The following is a 23,190-nucleotide window of genomic DNA, read 5'->3' on the forward strand; positions in this document are numbered from 1 at the left end:
TTTTTTTTTTTTTTTTTTTTTTTTTAAAAAAAAAATCGTTATTTTATTCTTCTTCTCTTGATACTACGACCTGTCGCTTGCGTCATTCGACTCTTTTCTTCTCTTTTCTTTCCTTATTTTCTTTTCTCTCTTCTTTTTAAAACCTTTTTTTTTTCTCCTTCCCTCCAAAAAGGTACCTCTTAATTCTTTTTTATATTAGTATTTTTTTTTTCTGTTTTTGGGGGTTTGGGGGTTTTTGTTTTGACTGCTACGGTGTACGACCTTCTCTCCCTCTCTCAATTGAAGGTCAATTGCCCTTTTTTTTCTTTTTCTTTTTTAAACAAACATGGTCAACGGCACGGCAGCTGTGTTGGAACCCACATTTACGGGATATGTCGCAACCACCCATGATGCGCTGATCCTTTTCGAAGCCTGTCTCACTGGTGTGCTGCATCATGTCCCTCGGCGTCCACATGACCGGGAGCGCAGCCATCTCGTCCGCAGCGGCAGCGTGTTTATCTATGAGGAGGACTCATCGGGCATCAAGCGATGGACCGACGGTGTCACTTGGAGTCCCAGCCGGATCCTCGGGAATTTTCTAGTCTATCGTGAGCTGGAGAAACCCTTCCCCCCGGGTGAGAAGAAACGTGCCATGAAGAAGGCCAACCGTCGTCCTTTACCCCCCTCACGACCCGGCGAGCCCTATCCGCGACAGGACCCTTACTCGCCCACCGCCGCAACCACCCCGGGGGGCAGCAGCACCGGTGTGGGGATGAGCGCTGCCGCCGCCGCCGGCGCTGGTGCTGGTCCTGGTGCTGATCGACCTCCTCCGTCCGAAGTGGAGCGCGCCTTGGTGGGTTCGCTCGTCGACTCGTACGGCTTCAAGGATTCCGGTCTGGTCAAGAAGACCATGAGCGTGACCGTCTCCGGCGTCACCCACCATCTCGTCTCCTACTACAGTGTCGAGGACGTCATCCGCGGCGCCCTCAGCCCCCCTTCTCTGAACGACTCCCTTCGTTACATCCGCCCTCGTCCCGAGCTCACGCAGAAGCAGAGCTTCCGCGCTCCGATTGACGATCTTGAGACCACCACCCTCGACGGGACCACCGCCGCCGCCCTCACTGGAGTCACCCACGGTGGCCCGGACGCTGCCTCCGCCCACACCCTCTACAGCAGCTACCGGCAGCCCATGATGGGCGGCGCTAGCGCCGCCGCCGCCGCCGCCGCCGCCATGGGATACCCCGTGCCCACCGCGTCGCCGGATTTCTACCTGTCCGCCGCGGGAGCCTACGCCTCCCATCCACTCGCCGTCGGGCCCAACCCATACCTCTCGGCCGGAGCCACCCCGAAAGCGGACGAGTACGGCGGCTACCGGCCGAGCGCGTACGGCAGCAGCTTCGACTCGCTGCCCACCACCGCGCTCTCCGCCTCGATGACCAGCGGCAGCATGGCCGGCTCCTTCTCGGAGCGTCATCGCTCCCACTCGGACCACAGCCAGTCCGCCTACCGCAACTCGTCCATCTCCTCGCGCAGCGTCGCCACGGACGTCACCTCGCCGATAGATCCTTCGCCGCCGGCCCACTACTCGCGCGGCAGCTTCAGTATGCCCGGTCCGCTGGACACCACGACGCCGGTGACCGCGACGGCCCCCTCAGCGTCTTCTTCTGGCCTCGATTCCCGCCGCGATTCGCACCCCATCCCCGCCGCCTACTACACAGGACCGGAGCGGTCAGCATACTACGTCGGCCCTGCAGGGGCGTCCAACTATCCCGGTGCGCAGCCGTTGACGACGTGGACCACGACGGCGGCGCAGCCTCAAATTTGAGTCTTTGCTCTTTTTTTTTTTTTTTTTTTTTTTTTTTTTTACGGCCGCAAGGTGTTGGGATTGTTTACGTCCGTTATGCTTTTCTGTTCGTTCAGTTACGTGTTATGACATTGGTTACCTAAGGTGGGCGGTTATCTGCTTTGCTCGACATGGCCTGTAGCATAAGCCAATATATTTCTATTCATTCTTGAAACTTATCATTATGTAGTACAATGTCGTACCCAGTAATACCCAGTCCCAGTACCCACAATGGGTACAGAGTAACTCCGTAACTCCGTACTAAGCTACTAGCCTCAGGGATTCCGGTCTGTGCAGTTGAATGGAAACCCAGTCGGTTGAGGTAAGACGAGGCGAGGCGAGGTGGAATAGAGGGTCTCGACAAGTCCATCAGACCCTGACCCTACGGAGAGGTATTATCCATGGTCCACAGGCGGGGCGGACCCGCTGCTGTAGTAGATAACTCCTAGGTTAGTTACGGAGTAACTAAGGTAACTAGGTACTAGGTGGTTAGTCAAGGTAATTATTGCCTGAAGGATCAGAGTATGGTTACCTGGCATAGTACTGTACCTAGTTAGTAGTTACCTAGCTAGGTACAGAGTAACTAACTGTTGACTATGTACCTATTACTTGTAGTTATCCTACCTATCTACCTATTACTGAACTATACGGAGTACTAATTATGTAGACCGAGTCACCGAGGTACAGAGACAATATAAAATACTACATAGTACCTAGGTAACTACCTTGACCTTTACCAGTTGGCCATGTCGGTGGCATGTCAGCGGCATGGCTGACTAACCATCACGTGACGGGAAGACGTTTTTCCGTCCTTCTTTGGTGGTCACGAGCCAGCAATACAGACCGATTAGAGTGTACGGAGTACGGTATCTTCAGTAATGCAGGTCGGAATGGCTGCTCGACCGCTGGCTAGGCTGTGCCAACCATGTTTTCGCCCCAGCAGTATGCGGACGTACCGGGGGATATCGTTGTCGCTGGTGAAGCGATATCCGGTCAGGACCTCCCTTATAAAGTACAAATGTGATGCTTTCAGTCAACGGAGATGGATTTCCCAGAAGCAAGAAGAGAAGCAAGAAGAGTACGCAATCTATCCCAATTACACTCAAAACCGGCATGCTAAATATTCAGGAGGCTGAAACCACGCCCCCGGATGCACGAGAACATCTACACGGTGCCCAACATCCTCACCTTGACGCGGCTGCTGGCAGCCCCGGCGGTGGGCTACCTGCTCGTGCACGACTGCCACGCCGCGGCGTTCTCGCTCTTCGCCTACGCGGGCTTAACCGACCTGGTCGACGGCTACATCGCCCGCCGCTTCCACCTGCAGACCGTCGTGGGCACCATCATCGACCCCATGGCCGATAAGCTGCTCATGACCGTCAGCGTCGTCTGCATGGCCGTCAACGGCTCCATCCCCGTCTGGCTGGCCGTCATCATTCTCGGTCGCGACCTCGCCCTCTCCTTCTCAGCCATCTATTATCGTTGGATCTCCCTCCCGCCTCCAAAAACCATGGCCCGCTATTGGGATTTCTCCCTCCCCTCCGCCGAGGTGAAACCAACAGCCATCTCAAAGGTAAACACTGCTCTCCAGCTTGTCCTTGTCGGCTCCGCCATGGCCATGCCCTTGATCCCAGAGGCTATCTTGGCCGCTTGGGGGCTCCAGACCGGAATGGTTGCCTTTCAGTGAGTTCCCTTTCTTCTTCTTCTTCTTCTTCTTCTTCTTCTTCTTCTTCTTTTCTTTTGGCCTGGAGTATCCTGTCCACCCGCCGATATAAATCCTTTTCCTTCTTGCTCCTTCACGTACGACCACAGGGTGTGGAAAACAGGGCTTCCCGTCCGCTCAGCCGTACTTAAGCCACACGCCGGTCAGTTAGTAGTTGGGTGGGTGACCACCAGCGAATCCTGACTGTTGTACGTTTTTATATTTTTAATACTTGGCCGTGGATTGCGTTCATATTATGTTCATATTCTGTTTATCTTTATGATGTTGTTTATATGTTGTTTGATGTATGCTAATGATAGATACCTCGTCGGCGCGACAACCATCTGGTCGGGCCTCAGTTACGTCTTCGCCAAGGACGCAGTCAAGATCCTCACCAAAGAAGAGGTTCAGAAGCGGTTGAGTGGAAGGAAATAAAGCATAGCATAGCGATAGTCGAGATGATTTACTCACTGTACCATAGCATAGGAATTCATATGTATAGCAGATGATCACGTATATACTAGTTATAACAATAATAAACAGTATGTTGTCTATATTACAATGGCTATGATGCTATCTATTAAACATCAGGAACAGGCTTGGCTGATTTAGAACTCGAAGAACCAGTTTTTTGCCGGATGTGATAGAGGAGGCGGAGCGCCCCAGCAGGTGTAACCCCCTCAATCCGCCGCACCATGCCCAAGCTGACGGGCCGCACGCGCTCGAACGCATGGCGCTCCTCGGTGCTGATCCCCTGGATGAGCTTGTAGTCCAGATCCGGCGGGATGAGAAGGTTCTCCTCCGCGAGGAAGCGGCGCGCCATGGTCTCCTGTCTTTTCACGATAGGCGCGTACCGGCCCTCGATGGAGACGCGGGTGCGGATCCCCGGCGCAAATGAGTTGGGCGTGTACACTCTCCCCGGGGCTGCGCCGGAGACCTCGATGTGCGGGATGAGCATGTCGATGTCCACCCCGAGCACGTTGAGGAGGTCGAGCGCAGAGCGCACCGAGGTGTCCATTCGCACGCCGAACCCGCGCCGCGCCCATGTCTGGGCAGAGAGCCGCGTGTTGGCTAGAAGGCTGTGCAGCTCCGTGAGTTGCGCCTTGGTCTCGCAGAAGTGGCGCCAGCGCTTCTCGGACACGGCTCCCGCCGCGTGCGCCATGGGCGTCAGCCGCGAGTCGGCGTTGTCGGCCCGCGTCGTGATTCGGTACTCGCTGCGCGTGGTGAACATCCGGTACGGCTCAGAGACCCCCTTGGTAATGAGGTCGTCGATCATCACCCCAATGAAGCCGTCCGACCGTTTCAGCGTCAGAGGCTGCCGGCCACGAGACGCCAGGCCGGCGTTCATTCCCGCGATGATCCCCTGACCCGCGGCCTCTTCGTACCCTGTCGTGCCGTTGATCTGCCCAGCAAGGTACAGTCCGCTGATGAGTTTCGTCTCCAGCGTCGGCTGCAGATTCCGGGGGTCAATAAAGTCATATTCCACCCCGTAGCCGGGCTGCAACATCCGCACATTCTCCAGACCCCGCATGGTCCGTAGCATGGCATATTGAACATCCGCAGGCACAGTCATGGAGATTCCGTTCGGGTAGATCACTTCGTTGGGTGCAAATCCTTCTGGTTCCAGCCAGATCTGGTGCTGCTTTTTCTCCGGGAAGCGAATGACTTTCGACTCCAAGGAAGGGCAATACCGAGGACCTTTGACGGTCTCGCGGATATGGATAGACTTGTCCAGGTTGGCACGGATGATATCATGAGATGCCTCATTGGTATGCGTCTGCCAGCAGGTCAGTTGGCCTTCGTCCCCGACCTGCACAGTATCGTTCATGAACGAAAATGGTGACGGCGGAGAGTCGCCCCGTTGGACTTCAAGGACCGAAAAATCGATCGTCTTCATGTCTAGCCGCGGCGGTGTCCCCGTCTTCAGGCGACCGAGCTGGAAACCAGCCTCACGAAGCGACTTGCTTAGCCCAAAGGTGGCCGCTTCTCCCATCCGACCCGACGGGTAAGCCTCCAGACCGATATGAATCTCTCCGCCAAGGAACGTGCCGGTGGTGATCACCACCCGCCCGGTAGATAGTATCTCGCCTGACTCCAGCCGTACCCCGACAATCTTGCCTTGCGACCCAGGGCTATCTACCGACTCTTCCTTAGACACAACAATATCAGCGACCTTGCCCTCGAGGATAGTGAGTCCTTCTGTTGAAGAAAGCTCCTCTTGCATGTATTTCTTGTAAAGATCTCGATCAATCTGTGCGCGAGGGCCCCAAACCGCGGGGCCCTTGGACTGGTTTAACGTGCGAAACATGATGCCTGCCTTGTCGATAATGCGCCCCGCCACTCCATCCATTGCATCGACTTCACGAATCATCGTGCCCTTTCCGATGCCACCAAAGCTAGGGTTGCACGAGCATACACCGATATTCGACCGTGAAGGCGTGACTAAAACCGTTCGAGCCCCTGTTCGAGCGGCGGCTGCACACGCTTCCGAGCCGGCATGTCCTCCTCCGATGACAACGACATCGTATGGCCTAGAAATATATTTAGCCAACCGCACACCCGGTCAAGGGATCTCCCTGATCAAACAGTGGCAGAATGATATTAACATACTGTGACCCTTCGGAGGCAGTTGCCAGGCCCCGGGACGTTCCTACCACCCTGGAACGAACGCCCCTGATTGAGCGGAGGAGATTGATAGATCTCGTGTAAGAAATCATGGTGTGTTATTTGGAGATATGTCTCTATTGCCTCCCAGACATCGTCGCCTCAATCCCCTTCCCTTCTGCTGGACCAAAAAGCAACAACGGAAAAAAAGCGATAACATTGAACAATCTTCTGTCACGTGAATCCCAAGCATTAACCCCGTTATCCCCGAAGGCGGTGAGCAGTCCCTGCTGATGTAAGGCTTCCTGTGACTCGCATCATCATTGACCAACCGCGGGGCGCCTTTTTCTCACCCCGCGGCGGGCATTTTGCTGTTGGGCGGAAGTTACTCTGAGAGATTCATCAGTATTAATTCCCCTGATCCTAAGGTAAACCCCTCATGCTTTACGGTCTTGCTTGGGTTCTCTGAATCGAAGTTTTTTTTTTTTTTTCTTTTGGTTTCTGTATCCTAATTTGCTGATCTCTCATTCGCTAGACAACCATCAAGTATCGTCACCATCAATAATATTCATCCAGAATGAAGGCCTACTGGTACGACAACCACCCGGTACGTTCAAGGAGGGCATCAAATGCCTCACCTCCCTTTCCTCGAACTATATCTCTGTCTTTAGCTCCTGTTGGATATAATCGCTGATCAATCTTGATGAATAGGGCGACCAGCGCGAGGCCCATGATTCCGGCCGAACCGTGTCGGAAGAGTACCTGAAGAACCTGGGTGTCATTTACCAGCACTGCCCGACTGTCGAGTCTGTCGATGTCCTGGCCAAGGAGCGCGGCTACAAGAACCGCGATGAGATCGTCGTCTCTCCCCAGGCCATGGGCGCCGTATACGAAGACAAAGTGAAGATGTTCTTCCACGAGCATCTCCATGAAGACGAGGAGATTCGCTATATTCTCGACGGAGAAGGCTACTTTGATGTTCGCGGTCAGGAAGACGAATGGGTTCGCATTAAATTGGGGAAGGATGATCTCATCATCCTTCCTGCGGGAATCTATCATCGATTCTCCACCGATGAAAACAATGTATGTCCTTCCCTTCTAGCTGCATCCCGGAGGCCAATCTCTGATTTACTAATTCTTTTTTCTCCCCGTATAGTATGTCAAAGCAATGCGTCTTTTCCAGGAAGACCCCAAGTGGACTCCTCTTAACCGCGGCCCTGAGGTTGATTCCAACTCACACAGACAGACTTACTTGGCTGCTGTCTCTGTCAACTGATGGCAACTGTATCTTTCCCCCCCCCCTTTTTAATGATGGAAGTGCTCAGCCAAGACGCTCACTTTTGATATTTATGAATTAATCACCAGCTAGAGAACTGTATATAGCCCAATCAAACATATACCACGTCCCTTTTCAAGTTATTTTTTCTCTCTTCTTATCTATACGCTGATAGTATGCAAAACAAAGAACCTATATCCTTTTATAATAAAGAACGATATCTCGCACCTAACTGGCAGGTACACCATCAAGGGAGCCGGGTATATGAAACTGGCCTCTAACGGCCTCTGAACTTTCTTCTCGGCGCAAGGCATGGTTCTGCAACCCATCCAACCCCGGACGCGCGCCCATGTTAACACGGAACCGCAGCCCTTCTGATGCTAGACCGGCATCATCGGCATATCGAAGCGGGCCGTCACCACCCATGTCGGCGGATGACACCGGAGCAGCCCGAGGACCCGTGGATGCAGATGACTCGGGTTCTTCACCGGTCCTCACGCCTGTCCGGCCCATGCGGGGCCAGAGGTCCGGCAACCCGACGACCTGGACGCGCGGCTCCACGACTCTCTCTTCAAACCAGGCATGCACGCGAGCTTCTACCAGTTGAGCCACCTTGGGTATATCTTGAAGTCGATTGCGCGAGCCGATGAGAGAGCGCACGGAGAGATCAAGCCGGTAATCCGGGAGGAAAGAGAACGCGACATTGCTCTTGGGACTGGTCTTCGGCGGCGGCGCGCTGCTATCTTCTTGTGCGCTTTTTGGCCGGCCACGCGACTCGGCAGAGTCATCCGCTGTGTGTGCTCTTATATTTGTTCCTGTTCCGGCAGTAGGCGGAGAAGGAGAAGGGGACGGGGTATGGAGAGGAGGAGTGGAAGCGGGAACTAGAGAGATACAAAGCGTCCCCGAGAATCGAACAACGGAGATGGACAGGGCGACTGGGAGAATCGCCGAGTATGGCTTGGGATAGTTCAAGATCAGAGACGTTTCGATGGCGATTGAGAGATTATCGTCGCTGAGATCAACGTCCATGAGTGCCTGTAACCTCCCGCCATCCGGATTGGTTGGATCATCCACGGCGATAATCCGGCAGTTGCTGAAGATTGGGAACTCCTCGCCGAGCGAGATATCTGTCACGGTGATTTTGTCGATGAACGATGGCTTCTTTTCGGGATTATTCATCGCAGCAGTCAAGGAGTCCAGGATCGATGACGTAGGGGAGTCTTTCAGCGAATACGCAGTTTGTCGATATTGCGCAATCGTCTGTGCAATCAGCACGTTGAACCAATCCAGAGACTCTGGCTGGTGTGACGAATGGTGCATGCGATGCCGGCCATGTTTTGCAGTAGGATTCGTAGGGATCGCGCTGTAGTATGTCTTCCGAAGGATAGACCGCGTATTGGTGGAGGACGCCGGCACTGGACGGAGCACGTTCGATGTTGAAGGCTTCTCGCGCAAAGTTCTAACGCTGCCATCATTCGAGGTAATATTGATTGAATTGGACCGTCGATGGGCGGCGGTGCGTTGGGAGAGGCCTCGCGACGGCGGGGCGGGTGCTTCACCGAATATGAAGAACTTGATGAACGCACCGATCAGCAGCACAACCGACAACTGGCCGAGAAGGAAGCCCTGTGTAAACGTGAGACTTCACAGTCCCCATTGAGTCAGTAAAGAACGATGCATATAGATCTGATCAATGTTCCCCGGGGCACGTACGATGACTGAGCCGAAGCTGGCCAGGATTCATCTGCTCCAGAAGTTAGCGAGGGAGGCTTGGAAGCAAAATCAGACAGAACATGGCAATCGCACTTTGCTGCATGGTCATCCTCAGCAGCTGGATTTATCTGCTTTCTTGTTCCATAACCGTATCGCCCTCGTGGAGGAGAGAGATGCTTTTCGGGGTAGGATCTTCGGCCACCCGAGGCATCAAGAAGCACCACCTATCTTATCGTCGGCGGTGAGAACAGGAGCATCACTCACGCATATTTGATGGTTGCCTTGTGTTGTTCAACGCCACAGCGAAAAGGACACGGTGGGATTTTCTCTATATTATTTATTTGCTTGTTTGCAGGGGCAAAGACCTGGACTTTTGCTGACAGTTATACAGATGTCGTGAAAGAGCTAAGCTTCTGATCGAACCCTCTTCCAAGTCCCAGATGAAGCTTCGCACCATGCGTCTCTTGATACAGCCCGCACTCGCACTTTTTCTATGCCTAACCGGCCCAGTATTTGCTCTGGGCGGAGCCTCTGGCAAAGCTCCCGGGAAAAATGCCATTCTTCTCTCTAAGGTCAACACCCTGACTCTCCGGGATGGCCACATGACGACCTCTCGCCGCGTGTCCCCGATCCCACAGCTCCATTGCACAGGTCCCTCCAAGCGCATCTGTGACCTCTACACTATCGAGACTATGCGCTGCACAAACGCAGGCTACGACTATGATGAAGAAGATGTGCAATGGACATGTACAGCGTCGTTGCCTCCGGAGTTCAAACTGGGCTCGACAGACGTCGTCTGCGAGGGCTACCGCAGTGCCGAAGACAAATGGGTGTTGAAGGGGAGCTGTGGCGTTGAATATCGCCTTTTACTCACGGACTTAGGAGAGCAGCGGCTCGGCAAGATACATAAGAGTGAATGGTCACTCCCCTCGAGTAACGGCTGGCGCAAGACATTCGGGGTCTTGGGAGATCTCTTATTCTTCGGATTTATGATCGCTGCCTTTGTGATGATCATAATACCTATGCTCCGTAATTGTCTGGGGCTACAGAGGAACAGAAGGGAAGGAAATCCTCGACGAGGTTGGGGGGGATTTTGGGGAGGAGGAGGAGGAGGAGGAGGTGGTGGTGGTAATTATCCTCCAGGGCCTCCACCCCCATACAACGGCTACTCAGACTGTGGATCTTCAACTCCCCGAGCATACGAGCAGGGTTGGAGACCAGGGTTCTGGACGGGAGCTTTGGGAGGTGCAATGGCTGGATATCAAATGGGGAGAAACCGAACCCAGGACTCGAGGCCCGCAAGGAGCTGGACAGCCTCTTCGTCCTCAAGGTCCAGTGAATCGAGTTCACGGGCTCAAAATTCGCCTTCGTTTTCTGCTTCTACAACTGGCACAGGATTCGGCTCAACTAGGCGCAGGTAATCATTTAGAGAGCAAGATCAGTTAGTCCTGCAATAGACAATTGATCATAATTGTGGTGTCATCATGATGATATATAATGAAAACACAAGAACGTAACACTTGCTGCTCTAGAACCATCCTCACTTAAACAGAAGCCACCATTAACAAAACGCCTGCCGTCGCTAAAAAAAAAAAGAGACCTCCACATACCCTACATTTAGCAAGAATTTGACATCGCGAATCAAACAGAAAATGGAAAGTCGTCAATAGATCCAAGGATCTCTTCTGTACCGCCGCTCATTGCCTTTGCCTTCTTGCTGCGAGACCTGCCCTTGATGTTGGCGTTGCCTTGATCCGCACCTATTGGAGCATTCGGATCTTGATTTGTTCCCTGTGGATTTCGTAGCAGCTCCTCCTGCACCTGCTTCTCCTTGGCATGCTGGTCTTCAATGCGTTTCTTCTCCTCGTCAAGTTCCTGTTGAATCACCTTTGGATCATCGTAGACAGTGTTTGTCATCTCCGAATAGGTAGCAATATCAATTGTCTCCCGCGGCCCAATAAGTGCATCTTTGATCCTTTCAGGATCACGGCGCTCTTCGTTGTTGAACTTCAACTTGATTTGACGTCTCGAACGTCCAGGAAACATCTTACTGATCATCATGAAGTCAGTACCGAACATGCGTAGTCCGCGATAGAACAGGTCCGTCATATCCTCATCCCAAGACTCGGTCTTAGACCTCTTCCCGTAGCTTGCCTGGTTGATTTTGCGGGTGAGAGAATTCTCCACAACATCCTCTAGCTCCCCTACTGCCCGAGCGGCGTCCGCGTGGCGGTCGACTTGCAGCGATGCTGTATCGAGTACAATCTCTCCGTTGACAATTCTCATCACCGGACCAGCCTGAGTCTGCAAGTTTTTCTCAACAGTGGAGTCCACTTCAGCCGACGGGGAAGCCGCATCGCCATTTTGTTTAATTCGGATAGAATCATCGGCCCGACCTTCGTCCAGAGATTTTTGCTTTCGTTCTTGTTCAGCCAAATCCATTTTGCGCAGTTCAGTTTCACGTTTTGATTTCTTGCCGGTGCGTAGGTCTTTGCACAGTTCGGACATTTTCACAACTGCCGGTGCGATTTGAACCTCCTCTGCACCATCAGGCGTAGGTTCACGCTTCTTGCGCGCTCGCTGTCGCCGTGGCTTCTCTGTTTCAGTCCCGGTCTCCGACACCTCCGCTGTCGACGCCTTTCTCCGCTTAGCCTTCACCTTCACCACCGATGATGCCTCCGTAGGACCTTCCTCGGAAGCTTCCGGGGTCTCGTTGGATTCAGAGGTCGACTGCGCGACAAGAGGAGTTATGGATGGCGTCGGTAAAAGCTGTGCCTCTTCAAACGTAGCTTTGGGTTTGCATGTCTTCAGACGCTTGGCGGGGCGAATGTCGGCTGAAACTTCACCGTCGCGCAGCGAATCGGAATCCGCTTGGCCACTCGGGATGTGGGAGTCTGCTGAAACCTCTACAATTCGTGATACAGTCTCATTGTTTGTGGTAGAGATGATGCGAGCTGGCTCCGGTGCTTGTGGTGGCTGCGGGGTACTTGGAGGGGAAGGTGCAATGACCGTAGCGGGCGCGGGTGCGGGCGCGGGCGCCTTCGTTGCAGGAGCAGACACAGAAGGTTTCCGTTTAGGAGCTGGTATAGGAACGGGAAGAGCAGTGGCCTGTACAGTCTCTAACTCCGGCACACGACTTGTCGGCTGAGAGACTGCGACGGCGGAGACATCTGCAGCGACAGCCTGAGAATCGGTAGACGTAACATTTGTACTCGAGACTGGCTGAGTAGTCGGGGCGGTTGTGGCCTGCTGTGCAATACTCGACCTTCTCGAGGCCGGTGCTGGTGGAGGGGGAGCCGGGGCAGCGCGGCGGACAGGCGCTTTGGGGGCAAACTTCTTGCCCGACTTATCTGTTCAGAGAATTTCTCCATCAGGATCAAAGACAAAACCGCAAGCGGGCGGGACTCCCAAGTACTCACTGATAGCGGAGCTAGAAAACGATCTCATGGCTGGCAGAGGTCGGAATAATGAGTCGTCCTGTCTGGAGCGAGCATGGCAGCTGGGCGGGCGTCGACTGGTGAGATAACTGAGACCTGGTTCGTAGTCTAGAAGCGGGCGTTCGTGGATCTCTCCGGGGGAAAGTGGGCATGGTCACGTGGGAGGCGCTAGCACGCTGCACGACGCTAACCCTCCAGTCGAAAATCCTCCTGGCTTCTTCACCTCTTGCTTATCTCGACCGCATTCGTTCGCTTTCACCCCTGTCTCCGTGCCAGCCGATCACATCGGGCCCTGGTGCGGTCTTTGTCTTTGGCTAGTTGCTGCTCTGTGGTGATTTCCACCATATCTGCCCTGCTAGCCACTGATGCCGGCCGCCAAAGCATCCCCCGTCGCATCTTCCGAGTCCATTCTCGTCAAGATGGAAGACCGGAAGAGAGCCGCAGTCTACGACCCTAATGATTCTGTTCCTCCCTCGAAGAAGCAGGCAACATCTGTGAATGGTAGCGCTAAGCCCCATCCAGATGCGGATATGCCATGGAAAGATGATCTGGAGGTGAGTCTCACTGATCCGTCTGCATTGCCGTCAACCCCACTGTGATTCTGAACTTTCAAGGCTGTGCTCAACGCGTTGTCGTCATAGTAAACCACTTACTGATGAACCCCTGTTATTAGCGATTCCAAAAAGACGCGATATGGCGGCAGATGCAGGAATACAAACGCGAGAAAGTTGCTCTAGAGACAAGGCTGAAGGAAACGGCTAAAGCAACAGCTTATTACAATGACCATCTTCGCATTATTGATGCGTGGTTCAATCAGGTTCGTATAGTTGTCTCGCGTTTTTTGACTGGTGTCCAGAACCCTGACGATTTTGTAGTTGATCGATGAAGTCAAACTGCTCATAGGCTCTCCGGTCGATGCAAGCAAAGGTTTGCAATTCTGCGCTCCACAATATGACAGCTTGAGCTTACAACGTACCACAGATCACCCTTCTTTTCGCAGCTCGCTACTTTTCGACGATGTGGAGGATTTTGATAAACATCTACAGTCAAGGACGGAGGGCATCCGCGAGATAGTGTCGCGCCTCTCGAAGATATCTTCGCAAAATCCCCCCGATATCTCGGATTTCCAAAGCCAGCTTGCGAAAAAGTTAGCAGAAGAGAAGGTCGCCATCACGGAACTCGAAAGGACACTTTTTGAAAAACAACAATTGGAAGAAAGCCTGGAAGCTGCCTCATTACGGTATATGGTAGCAGAAAAGAAGCTTGATCGAGCACGAAGTGTCACAGTCGCAAAACTGGAGAAGCAGTTTCTGATGGGTGCGCAGCGCCCTGGAGGGGACAGTGCAACAACCAATCGAGAAGAGAGCGTATCTGTCAACGGGACCGCAACTCCTAGCGGAGAAAGAAATGTCGAACTTGAGGAAGCGCACGGAAAACTGGCCACTATATCTGAAAAGCAGAAAGAGCAACTACAAAAGCTGGAGACAGAAAATGCGTCCTTGCTAAGTCAAATTACGGAATTGAATATCAAGGTAGCTTCCCTCTTCATTATCTTGGAATAGAGGGCATCTAACAGAGAACTAGCATTCGAGACTCACGGACGAAGATTATTCGCACACAGATTTATTCAAGCTGCTGAAGTCGCAATATGAAGATGTCGTCAAGCGGCTAAATCATCTTGAAGCTACCAATACGCAACTACGTGAGGAGGCAGAGAAGCTTCAATCGGAACGGACCGCATATCGGAACCAGATCGACGCAGAGACCCAAGCTGCTCTCGCAGAGAAGGAGGCCCAGTTGATGAGAGCGGAGACGGATTTGGCTCGGATAAGGAATACCCGCGACGAACTACTTGCGGACCAGCAGATGAGAAAAGCGGCTCAGGAGCAAGAAAAAACATCGGCAGCCAAGGTCCAGGAGCTGGCAGACGCTCGTCAGGTACAGATAGCCTCTTTAGAGTCGGAGGTTGAGCGGTTACGTATCCAAGTGGACTCCCTGAAAGCGACACCCCAGGGACTTGAAGATCTGTCTATCGAGGAGTTACAGACGAAATATCACAATTTGGAACGGCAGTACTCCATGCTGAATGATGAATTGGCGTCTATGCAGACGGCGCTCAAAAAGTACTCAGCATTAGCATCTCAAAAAGTGGCTGATTTCAGTGCTATGGAAGAAAAGGTTGCTCGCTCGATAGCCGAGAAATCCAAAGCGGATCAGAAGTACTTTGCGGCGATGAAGGCCAAAGAGTCACGGGAGGCCGAGGTTCGAACTCTGCGGATGCAGAATTCAAAAGCTTCGGATATCGTCTCTCAATTAAAGGAATCGGAATCGGCAACCCGTTCATTATTGGCAATTATGGAGAAACAAGCTACTGAAACCAAGGAAGCCATGAATACTCTAGCCGCCAAGAATCATTCCACACAGCAACAATTAACAGAAAGCAATATCGCCATAGACGGGCTGAAAGCTCAGGTTACTGAACTGAAGGCTCTCGCAGCGTCAAAAGATTCGGCTCTTGCAAACAGCTCTGCATCTTGTCGCCGAGCAGAGCTCGATCTTGAAGGCTTGAAGGTGACACTCGCTGACACAAAGAAGAGCCTTGATAACTGGAAGAACAAGAGTCTAGGGAACTCCTCATCAGAGTATGAGATGCTGAGGGTAAGTCATATACACTATTAATATCTAGAATTAGACAACTAATCTTGTCAATAGACCCTTGCGATATGTACCGTCTGCCGCAGGAACTTCAAAAACACTGCGATTAAGACATGTGGCCATGTTTTCTGCAAAGAGTGTGTGGAAGAACGTCTTACGTCTCGGTCACGGAAATGCCCCAACTGCAACAAATCCTTCGGAAATAACGACCACATGCATATTACTCTGTGATTTTCTTTGAAGTCTCCAACCTTGGTCTATTTTTTTCCCCGCAGGCCATTTCGTTTCTTGTATAACATTTTTTTTTTCTATTCTCTTTTATCTTCTTGTCTTGCAACCTCCCTCTTCTTCTTCTTCTCTCCTCGTTGCGACAAATTTCCTCTTCACTTCTTGCAATGTTACATGGTGCGGTGTTTTCGACGGGGGCTAGTTTAGCACGGCATGATCCAAAGGTGGCAGGCGTTTCGATTGTTTGTGTTACCAGGGCAAATGGTCGATTTGCATACTGGCCAGAGCCACGGTGGTTGTTTGGGTTTCGGCGCGCGCGTTTCTTTCTCTTGATTTCTGTTTGGGATACCCACTTCAGTGTTCAAATGGCACTTGGGTGGGAAAACAGCGCAGATCTTTACCTGCTGGGCGATGTAGGATTAGGAATGTCAGATCTGAAAGCAAGTGTATGGACGAATTGCAATAATACATGGCACCATGCCGTTCAGTGATGATATTTGAGAAAATCTCCGAGAGTCACGAGTTGAATATCCTGCTATAAAGAAGCTCGTGCCTTCCCACCCAGAGATCCAAAGCCGGCACCAGTTGACCAGCATCTGCTGTATCTGTCTCCCATTCATGCTCTATTCGTTTCGTGATCATATCTTGCAAAGTCTTACTTGCGAGTACACTTTGCGCCTGATAAGGACCCATCACCGACGCGCGCACAGCTGCGCTAAGAACAGCCTTTGCGTGGTTCAGCATAAAGATATATGTTGCTTGTTGAAGCTCTACGCCCATGGCTAGGCATACAACTCCCCATATTGGAGCAAAATGCCCCTTTGGTCCCAGGTCATCGGGCCCGCCAACACTGCTCTTCAAATCGTCCGAAAAGCGCCCGATAACATCGATTGCTCGACGACTACTTTCAGGGGCCCAGTCCGGTTGATTCTTATATGTTTCACGGAATGCCCTTTCCCAGACACCTAGCAGGGCCCTTCCCTGGGCAACACTCGCTCTTTGTGCAACCACACACGGTGTCGACGCATCCAGATCATTGTCAAGCGTTACTAGTGATTCCGGATCCCGGTAGGCAGCTAAAAGGTACGGTATAGATGTGCTCGCGATTGATGCAATGGAAAGCTCGAGAAAGCGTTGGAACGAAGCTATCACGGTCGTCGAACGTGGCAGAGGTTTGTTGTGAGCGAGATACGATTCAAGCCCACTGGAGTAGGCAAATGAGCCGAGAGGAAGCGCAGAGTCTGATAGAAGAAGCAACGCATGCATTGAATCCACTTCGGAGTGTGTGATACCTGAACAGTTCTCTGTCAATCATGTGTCGTAGATCGGATCGACCGTGGGGTTGGTTGCTATACCGATAGATAAGCCTGAACGAGACGCATTGCTATTCTTCCCCGCCGATGCGGCGTTTAGCCGGCTCTTTGCATTCTGTAACCGGGTTTCAAGATCGGAGATCTCTTTCTCCAGAGACTGGAGATCAGAATCTGGAATCATTGGTACATTGTTGCGATCAAGTGCGGGGAGATAGATACTACGTCTTTCCCTTAGTATCTGCTCATAAAACTGGCGGTCAGCTATGGCAGAAAACCACTCCATAATAATTGTTGCGATCAAGATGAAAGCTCGCGAGAACCAAAACATCCATAATTACATTCAGACCATTATGCATTTGTGGCTAATAGCTTGCTCATAAATCAAAATTATGTCAGGCAGGCGTCTCTTAGATGCGATACAGCTTCTCAATGTCGCGAAATCTGTTGCGGCGAAGCACCTCGGAGTGCGCCAGCACCAGCTAGATATCTACACCAAGACTTCCTCTCTCACAAAAGGGGTGAAGAACCAGGCTGAAGGTCTTATTCTTACGGCAAAAGCTGCAGCTGCATTAGCAAAACGGTTCGATGAGACGAATTCACCGAGCCCCACTGTTCAAACATTCAATAACACTACTGCCTCCCCGTTGTCGACGTCGAGCGCTAAGCAAACGCCCCCGGATGAAGCAGCAAATGTCCGGTCGGAGACGAATTTCAAAATCCCTGAAATTACAACAGAATATACTGGAGGAGATGAACCCGCGGGGCTGAAAGTCAGTCCCCAGCAAGATGTGTATTACAACCGGCCTCAGCAGTTGAATACTTCGGTGTCATCGCTACCGAAGGTTCTGATACCAAAGGCCGTGAGCGAATCTCAAGAGCATTCCGACAAGGACATAAATGCAGATGTGTTCTCCTCTCCCGTGGATTCCGGGAAGAAAGCATCCCCGGAGGAGCAAGAACTTTCAGAAGAAGCAATCGGTCAGATCTTTCACAGCCCCAGAGTTGCAAGAATCATGACAAAACGAGCATCACCGGAGACCACTGTGAGCAGCGTGACAGATTCAAAGATTACGAGTCGCTTCATCGGCCAAGATGAGACACTAACACCAGGTGGTGAGAATTTGGGAGCCACAGTGAAAGAGATGGAAGACCTCGGAAGTACGATCTTGAATGATCAAGAAGCCCTGAAGACAGAAGTATGCATTGATGCTGATGCGGATGAGTAATTTGACTCGGACTAACGGAAATATCATGCAGGAAGCTGTCGAGAGCCTAGGAAGTTTAGAAAGGGAGGCAAGCTATCAAATGACGGAGTCCCGTGTCCCTTCATCGCGTCTCGGCAGACTATGGCAGTACGGTGGACTTGCAACCTCAATGGCTTTCGGAGCAGTTGGAGAGAGCTTTCGACGGGTCACTGGAAGCAATGATAGCGGGTCTATCATGTTCAGTGCCGGTAATATGGAACGTCTTGTCGCCAAATTATCAAAGATGCGGGGCGCGGCTCTTAAGTTAGGCCAGATGTTGAGCATTCAAGGTCATTGCTGCACTTCCCCTCCCATCGTAGGACTAAGCTGATTATTCTAGACTCCAAGATGCTTCCTGAACCAATCCAGGTGGTCCTTCAACGCGTTCAGGATCGTGCAGATTACATGCCAGCATCTCAGCGGGATAAAGTGTTATCCGACAACTTGGGCTCGAATTGGCGAGATTTGTTTATCTCCTTCGATGAAATGCCGATTGCCGCTGCCTCTATCGGGCAGGTACATAAAGCCGTCCTCAAGAAGACAGGTCAACCTGTGGCTGTGAAAATACAATATCCTGGCGTTTCGGATTCTATTGACTCGGACCTAAACAACCTATCTATCCTACTCACGGCTTCTCGTCTTCTACCACGTGGTCTATACCTTGACAAGACCATTGCAAATGCTCGGACAGAACTTGCATGGGAGTGTGATTACGTGCGGGAAGCCGAGTCTGGCGACCGGTTCAGGGAGCTTCTCAAAGACGATCCAGCCTTTGTTGTCCCCCAGGTCATACCAGAGGCTTCAGGCAAACAGGTCTTGACCATGGAACTGCTAGAGGGCGTCGCTGTGACTAAGATAAAGAACATTACGCAAGAGCAGCGGGACTGGATCGGCACGCAAATTATGCGTCTGTGTCTGCGTGAGATCACCGAGTTCAAGTACATGCAGACGGACCCAAATTGGACGAATTTCCTTTATAATGCGCAGACTCACCAGCTGGAACTGCTCGACTTCGGTGCCTCACGCGAATACCCGCGCGAATTCATCGCGAAGTACATCCGTACGCTGGTCGCTGCGTCGCACAACGACCGCCAGACATGCCACGCCCTCTCTATCGACCTCGGCTACCTGACAGGCTATGAATCGCAGCAGATGGTCGACGCGCACGTTACCTCGATCCTCACCCTCGCGGAGCCCTTCATGGAGTCCTCTCCGGACATCTACGATTTTAGCAACCAAACCATCACCGATCGCGTCCGCGACTTGATCCCCGTCATGATCCGCGAACGCCTCGCTCCACCACCGGAGGAAACCTACAGCCTGCACCGCAAGCTTAGTGGTGCGTTCTTATTGTGCGCACGACTTGGTAGTCGTGTGCGCTGCAAGGATTTATTCTCCGCAGCGGTAAAAAAGGCAGATCAGTCTGGTCTGTCGAGCGACTAACAGAAGAAAAAACCACTTCCATCCTTCAAATTCTTTGAGGTTTGTACGATACATGCTGACTAATTCCCCTTTCTACCATTAACTAGTTATAGAGCACCTAGAACACTTCTATGTACTATCACTTGAATAAATAGATATCCATGAAATCTGTATTTTATAATCAGTTGGTAATAGGAGACAGCCTTTCACACAGAATGAACATGGTAATCATCAATCAATTTCAGTAGCCATGATCAATTATCCATTGACAGAGAAACCTGTTAGGTCATGTCATACTGCTAATCTCTACTAGTCTGCCTTCGAGAAATCTGCTCATAGACTAATCCATAGACCGCAGGACTAATCCAGCACCCAGTAGTCCAGCTACGAGGAGCGGTTGTCATTGGATTCCCGGGGTGCCTGGGATAAATACAGGCAAGATCGGAAATAGTCCAGTGAACGGTGAAAATCATGAACTCGGATCCAATGGGTAGCTCAGAGTCTGGGGATAGAAAACTCAGACCCTTGAGATAACATATTCTGTCTTTGCACACTCCCCGAATGCAGAACCGGCAAACCGTATCATAGGCGTCAATTCTCACTCCGCAGCAAACATAGCGTTCCAGTACTTCTTCACATCATCGCAGATCCCCAATTGGCCCTTCCAGCTCTGAAATTTATCCTCCAGCTCGCAGCCGGTCCACATTATTTCTTCCCAGAAGTGCTTCTCTACATCGCTGCCAAATGCATTGATCACCTCATCTGGGATAGTCCATGCGCGCGTGTAGCTGCCGTCATCGTTGAACGCAGGGTTCACACTTTGTTTGGTGAAGACGGTGGCTGGGTTAAATTTGGGAAAGTTGGCATGGACGAAGAATGCCCTGGGAGACGGGGCTGACGAGCCGCGGATCCGCCATTCACCTTTCTGCGTAAGAGTGTAGTCATCCGCGGGGTCAAATTGGACCATTGCTGAACCTGCTAGCCCTCCTTTGGTACCGTGGCCTATGGCACAAATTGGCTCACTGACTTGGTAGAAAGGCTCCCCTACGGCCGTGGCAGCTGTAGTGAAGGTCTCCTTGTCTCCTTCTCCTGCTGCGCCCTGAGAAAATAGCGGGTAGTAATGGGTCGGCCCCCAGAAATTATAGTATGTGCAAAGGAGAAGTGTTCTGAGATGGGTCTTCTTAGAAATCATGACCTCACCAGATTCGGTAGACTGCCGAAGCTCCATGGGAGGCACCTCTTGAGAAGAGATCTCGTAGTAGATAGGTGACGTGGAAGAGGCCCAGAAGTCAGGCCAGGTAACCATCTTCTTGGATCGGAAAGGCTCGGTGACGAAGAGCTGTTCGGGTTTTGCAATGGGGAATGCATCGGCATCGAGAAACAAAATCTCTTCGAATGACGAGAATATCATTGCAAACGGTTTGAACTGATATTTCTTGATCTCTTTGGTGTTCGGCACCGAATCAAGAATTTCAGAAAGCACGAGACACTTTGCATTCAGCGAGGGCAAGACCTCATCGCATATGTATTCCTCATATTCATCTCGGTTTGCCAGAAAAACCTCCATAGGAAGAGTAGATCCTGTCCGTCGCAACATTCGCAAGGAGATCACCAACACGGGCAGGTATGCGCCGCCAGCTGTGGATACCAAACCCCTAGTACCAGGAATATAATGAAGCTTGGGTGGGTTGCTCGCGATAGAACTGACGAACCCACTATGGGCATTCTTCATTTGGGTCACATCGTCCATAGACATCTCCAAAACCTCTGGTCGGAGCTCTGGGTCGGTGACTTTGTAGCCAACAGTGCGGGCATTGGTGAGTCGTTTAGGCGATGGACAGTTAGGCCCGTACCTCATTAGAAGTGGCTCAAACTGGCGCCAGAAGCCGGTATGACTTGTCAAGTCTTGGGAACCTTTTATACCGTCGCTGATAGGAGGTGACTGCTCCAAGTAGAAGTCACGCGAGCCTTGCGAAATCCACCAAAAAAGAGCTATCAGGGAAAGCGCGGTCACAATGGCTCGCAGACGCAGAAAAGACCGTGGGAAGCCCATGCCTTCATCCGTTTTGTGGAAAGCGAGTTCCACGACGAATCTCTTGGAGGTCAATAAAGGGATCTGGTGCCTTTGGAAGGACGCGCCGCCACGCGACTTCACCGAGTCGTCACAGGTATTTTGAGAGCACCTATTCAATAAAAACAAGGGTTAAGGTTGATTCTCTTGCTCTGAGAAGGCGAGAGCCACCAGGACTAGCCTGGGTGGTGGTATTTAGGAACGAGTGGTACCTCCAGGGCCGGATGTAGTAAGGACACCGATAATCACCCATAGGATGGTATGGGCCGCAAACAACGAAGCGAGGGTGAGTAACAAAGAACACTTGGCTTCGGGGCCATTTTGACAGAGCAAGCTGTCATGGGAACAAGAAGGTGGGACAAATTAGGTAGAGTGTTACAAGTCAACCATAGTTAATCCAAGTCAAAACACATGCAGCCAAATACTCTATTCTTAGTCAGAAATTGGTAATGGGCTCGATTAGGAACCATATTCATCCTAGATACAACAGATGATAACCAATTGTTCCTCCTCATCGTCTTCTAAACAGTTTACCATTAGGATGTCATCAGATCTCCCTCTGGGCCCGTCGATTTTTCATGGACTGGATAATATTAGCTGGTCCAAGCTCTCAAAGCTACTGGACTGCTGCGTTTATCAGAAATACCAAGCAATAGTTAATTTGTAGTATTTATCTTTTTCATATGAAATTCGAACTCTAATATGGAATGGAATATAATTTCTGTAGCTTTAACCGAAGCAGACTTCATGGAATTAGGTTGATATAGGAGTGTTCATTCGACTAGTTGTTCAACGCAAGGCTATGTGAGACGACGGCCATTAGGTCCACCACTAGTCACCAGATACCTCACTATATTCATCCTCTTCGAGAATAGTGCTCGCCAAAAGACCCTTGTTCTTACTATAGCTTCTCGGGTCTGTCTGATGACTCCATTCTTTCAGGTAATCATCAGCGGTAGGCAAAGAGCCGGTCATTGTTCGCGCTGAAGGCGGCCATATATCTCCCGATTGATGAGTAGCATAATTTTTGCTCGATGCCTTGATTTTGCGTGACCGAGAAGCCCTTTTACGAGGAAGAAGGCTGTGGTCGCCAGGCGAAATGTTTAGGACCTTCACCACCGAAACATTCAGGTAATGTAACACCAGGCCGGCAACGATGCCGGTAAGCAATGCCACAGTAACAAATGTCAAAATAGCCTGTTCCGTGGTCTTGTAAGTTCATTCTCAGTGAGTTCTGCTTGTTATGTATGACCTTACCTCAAACTTGACGAGGAATGCCAGGGGTAGCAGCGCAAGATGGAGGACACCTCGGCCAAATCTCACGAACGGCACCGTACACAGTCTCAAGAACCAAAATGCATACTTTACCAGCAGAACAATTGAGCTCAAGACAAGAGACAACGCCACACGGGCAGTCTCAACCCAGTTCATGGTGGCATGGCATACGTGAGCAAGGGTGGATGGAGTCTCCGCGTTGATTGAGGTTGACCGCCCTGCACGCTTGCCCTAAGCCCTAAGTGACCGCTTTTGGTTCCAGACCCCAGGCTAGACGGCAAGGGCATCGTCATCGCATGAAGGCGGCCATTCAGGAACGAAAAAGAAGGCGATCTGAGAACTATCCACTAATAACGGCTCAGGCGATTTGCCTTCATCAGTGATACTCTTTTGAATCTCGAGGGGCTAGTGTTCGGATGCTGGCTTCC

General features: G+C 51.5%; 13 protein-coding genes across 13 annotated transcripts; 7 read left to right on the forward strand and 6 right to left on the reverse strand.

The window, feature by feature from the left end:
- Window positions 1-273: 273 nt before the first annotated feature.
- On the forward strand, window positions 274-1,831 carry ASPZODRAFT_135774 (hypothetical protein). Its single transcript, XM_022723894.1, has one exon. It carries the CDS (start codon window positions 326-328, stop codon window positions 1,802-1,804), a length of 1,479 nt encoding a protein of 492 aa, XP_022578261.1. The 5' UTR covers window positions 274-325; the 3' UTR covers window positions 1,805-1,831.
- A 946-nt stretch (window positions 1,832-2,777) lies between these two features.
- On the forward strand, window positions 2,778-3,859 carry ASPZODRAFT_135775 (hypothetical protein). The gene is made up of 2 exons (XM_022723895.1): window positions 2,778-2,900; window positions 2,951-3,859. The coding sequence occupies exon 2, from the start codon at window positions 2,973-2,975 to the stop codon at window positions 3,507-3,509; it is 537 nt and encodes a 178-aa protein (XP_022578262.1). The 5' UTR covers window positions 2,778-2,900; window positions 2,951-2,972; the 3' UTR covers window positions 3,510-3,859.
- A 245-nt stretch (window positions 3,860-4,104) lies between these two features.
- ASPZODRAFT_73468 (hypothetical protein) lies at window positions 4,105-6,241 on the reverse strand (the record flags this gene model as incomplete). Its single annotated transcript, XM_022729893.1, has 2 exons — window positions 4,105-6,055; window positions 6,135-6,241. 2 exons carry the CDS (start codon window positions 6,239-6,241, stop codon window positions 4,105-4,107), a joined length of 2,058 nt encoding a protein of 685 aa, XP_022578263.1.
- Window positions 6,242-6,484: 243 nt separating this feature from the next.
- Window positions 6,485-7,487, forward strand: ASPZODRAFT_135777 (hypothetical protein). Its single transcript, XM_022723896.1, has 4 exons — window positions 6,485-6,556; window positions 6,664-6,735; window positions 6,840-7,211; window positions 7,285-7,487. Exons 2-4 carry the CDS (start codon window positions 6,706-6,708, stop codon window positions 7,402-7,404), a joined length of 522 nt encoding a protein of 173 aa, XP_022578264.1. The 5' UTR covers window positions 6,485-6,556; window positions 6,664-6,705; the 3' UTR covers window positions 7,405-7,487.
- A 145-nt stretch (window positions 7,488-7,632) lies between these two features.
- On the reverse strand, window positions 7,633-9,226 carry ASPZODRAFT_154272 (hypothetical protein; the record flags this gene model as incomplete). The annotated part of the gene is made up of 3 exons (XM_022726069.1): window positions 7,633-9,046; window positions 9,118-9,148; window positions 9,211-9,226. The coding sequence occupies 3 exons, from the start codon at window positions 9,224-9,226 to the stop codon at window positions 7,633-7,635; spliced, it is 1,461 nt and encodes a 486-aa protein (XP_022578265.1).
- Window positions 9,227-9,366: 140 nt separating this feature from the next.
- Window positions 9,367-10,708, forward strand: ASPZODRAFT_863408 (hypothetical protein). Its single transcript, XM_022730280.1, has 2 exons — window positions 9,367-9,433; window positions 9,509-10,708. The coding sequence occupies exon 2, from the start codon at window positions 9,558-9,560 to the stop codon at window positions 10,536-10,538; it is 981 nt and encodes a 326-aa protein (XP_022578266.1). The 5' UTR covers window positions 9,367-9,433; window positions 9,509-9,557; the 3' UTR covers window positions 10,539-10,708.
- Window positions 10,709-10,758: 50 nt separating this feature from the next.
- Window positions 10,759-11,403, reverse strand: ASPZODRAFT_73462 (hypothetical protein; the record flags this gene model as incomplete). Its single annotated transcript, XM_022729892.1, has 1 exon — window positions 10,759-11,403. One exon carries the CDS (start codon window positions 11,401-11,403, stop codon window positions 10,759-10,761), a length of 645 nt encoding a protein of 214 aa, XP_022578267.1.
- Window positions 11,404-12,700: 1,297 nt separating this feature from the next.
- Window positions 12,701-13,713, forward strand: ASPZODRAFT_863482 (hypothetical protein). Its single transcript, XM_022730281.1, has 3 exons — window positions 12,701-13,108; window positions 13,228-13,371; window positions 13,536-13,713. The coding sequence occupies exons 1-3, from the start codon at window positions 12,920-12,922 to the stop codon at window positions 13,626-13,628; spliced, it is 426 nt and encodes a 141-aa protein (XP_022578268.1). The 5' UTR covers window positions 12,701-12,919; the 3' UTR covers window positions 13,629-13,713.
- ASPZODRAFT_863522 (hypothetical protein) lies at window positions 13,506-15,522 on the forward strand. Its single transcript, XM_022730282.1, has 4 exons — window positions 13,506-14,086; window positions 14,139-14,213; window positions 14,271-15,212; window positions 15,267-15,522. Exons 1-4 carry the CDS (start codon window positions 13,799-13,801, stop codon window positions 15,438-15,440), a joined length of 1,479 nt encoding a protein of 492 aa, XP_022578269.1. The 5' UTR covers window positions 13,506-13,798; the 3' UTR covers window positions 15,441-15,522.
- A 431-nt stretch (window positions 15,523-15,953) lies between these two features.
- On the reverse strand, window positions 15,954-16,833 carry ASPZODRAFT_169061 (hypothetical protein; the record flags this gene model as incomplete). Its single annotated transcript, XM_022726884.1, has 2 exons — window positions 16,793-16,833; window positions 15,954-16,729 (listed from the first exon to the last, which is right to left on the reverse strand). The coding sequence occupies exon 2, from the start codon at window positions 16,701-16,703 to the stop codon at window positions 15,954-15,956; it is 750 nt and encodes a 249-aa protein (XP_022578270.1). The 5' UTR covers window positions 16,704-16,729; window positions 16,793-16,833.
- Window positions 16,834-17,079: 246 nt separating this feature from the next.
- Window positions 17,080-19,582, forward strand: ASPZODRAFT_135782 (hypothetical protein). The gene is made up of 3 exons (XM_022723897.1): window positions 17,080-17,946; window positions 18,008-18,284; window positions 18,335-19,582. Exons 1-3 carry the CDS (start codon window positions 17,140-17,142, stop codon window positions 19,435-19,437), a joined length of 2,187 nt encoding a protein of 728 aa, XP_022578271.1. The 5' UTR covers window positions 17,080-17,139; the 3' UTR covers window positions 19,438-19,582.
- Window positions 19,583-19,590: 8 nt separating this feature from the next.
- ASPZODRAFT_135783 (hypothetical protein) lies at window positions 19,591-21,797 on the reverse strand. Its single transcript, XM_022723898.1, has one exon. The coding sequence runs from the start codon at window positions 21,467-21,469 to the stop codon at window positions 20,015-20,017; it is 1,455 nt and encodes a 484-aa protein (XP_022578272.1). The 5' UTR covers window positions 21,470-21,797; the 3' UTR covers window positions 19,591-20,014.
- A 390-nt stretch (window positions 21,798-22,187) lies between these two features.
- On the reverse strand, window positions 22,188-22,931 carry ASPZODRAFT_169064 (hypothetical protein). The gene is made up of 2 exons (XM_022726885.1): window positions 22,745-22,931; window positions 22,188-22,684 (listed from the first exon to the last, which is right to left on the reverse strand). The coding sequence occupies exons 1-2, from the start codon at window positions 22,916-22,918 to the stop codon at window positions 22,319-22,321; spliced, it is 540 nt and encodes a 179-aa protein (XP_022578273.1). The 5' UTR covers window positions 22,919-22,931; the 3' UTR covers window positions 22,188-22,318.
- Between the last annotated feature and the right edge of the window lie 259 nt (window positions 22,932-23,190).

The sequence above is a fragment of the Penicilliopsis zonata genome (assembly GCF_001890105.1).
Source record: "Penicilliopsis zonata CBS 506.65 unplaced genomic scaffold ASPZOscaffold_17, whole genome shotgun sequence".
NCBI classification, from domain to species: Eukaryota; Fungi; Ascomycota; class Eurotiomycetes; order Eurotiales; family Aspergillaceae; genus Penicilliopsis; species Penicilliopsis zonata.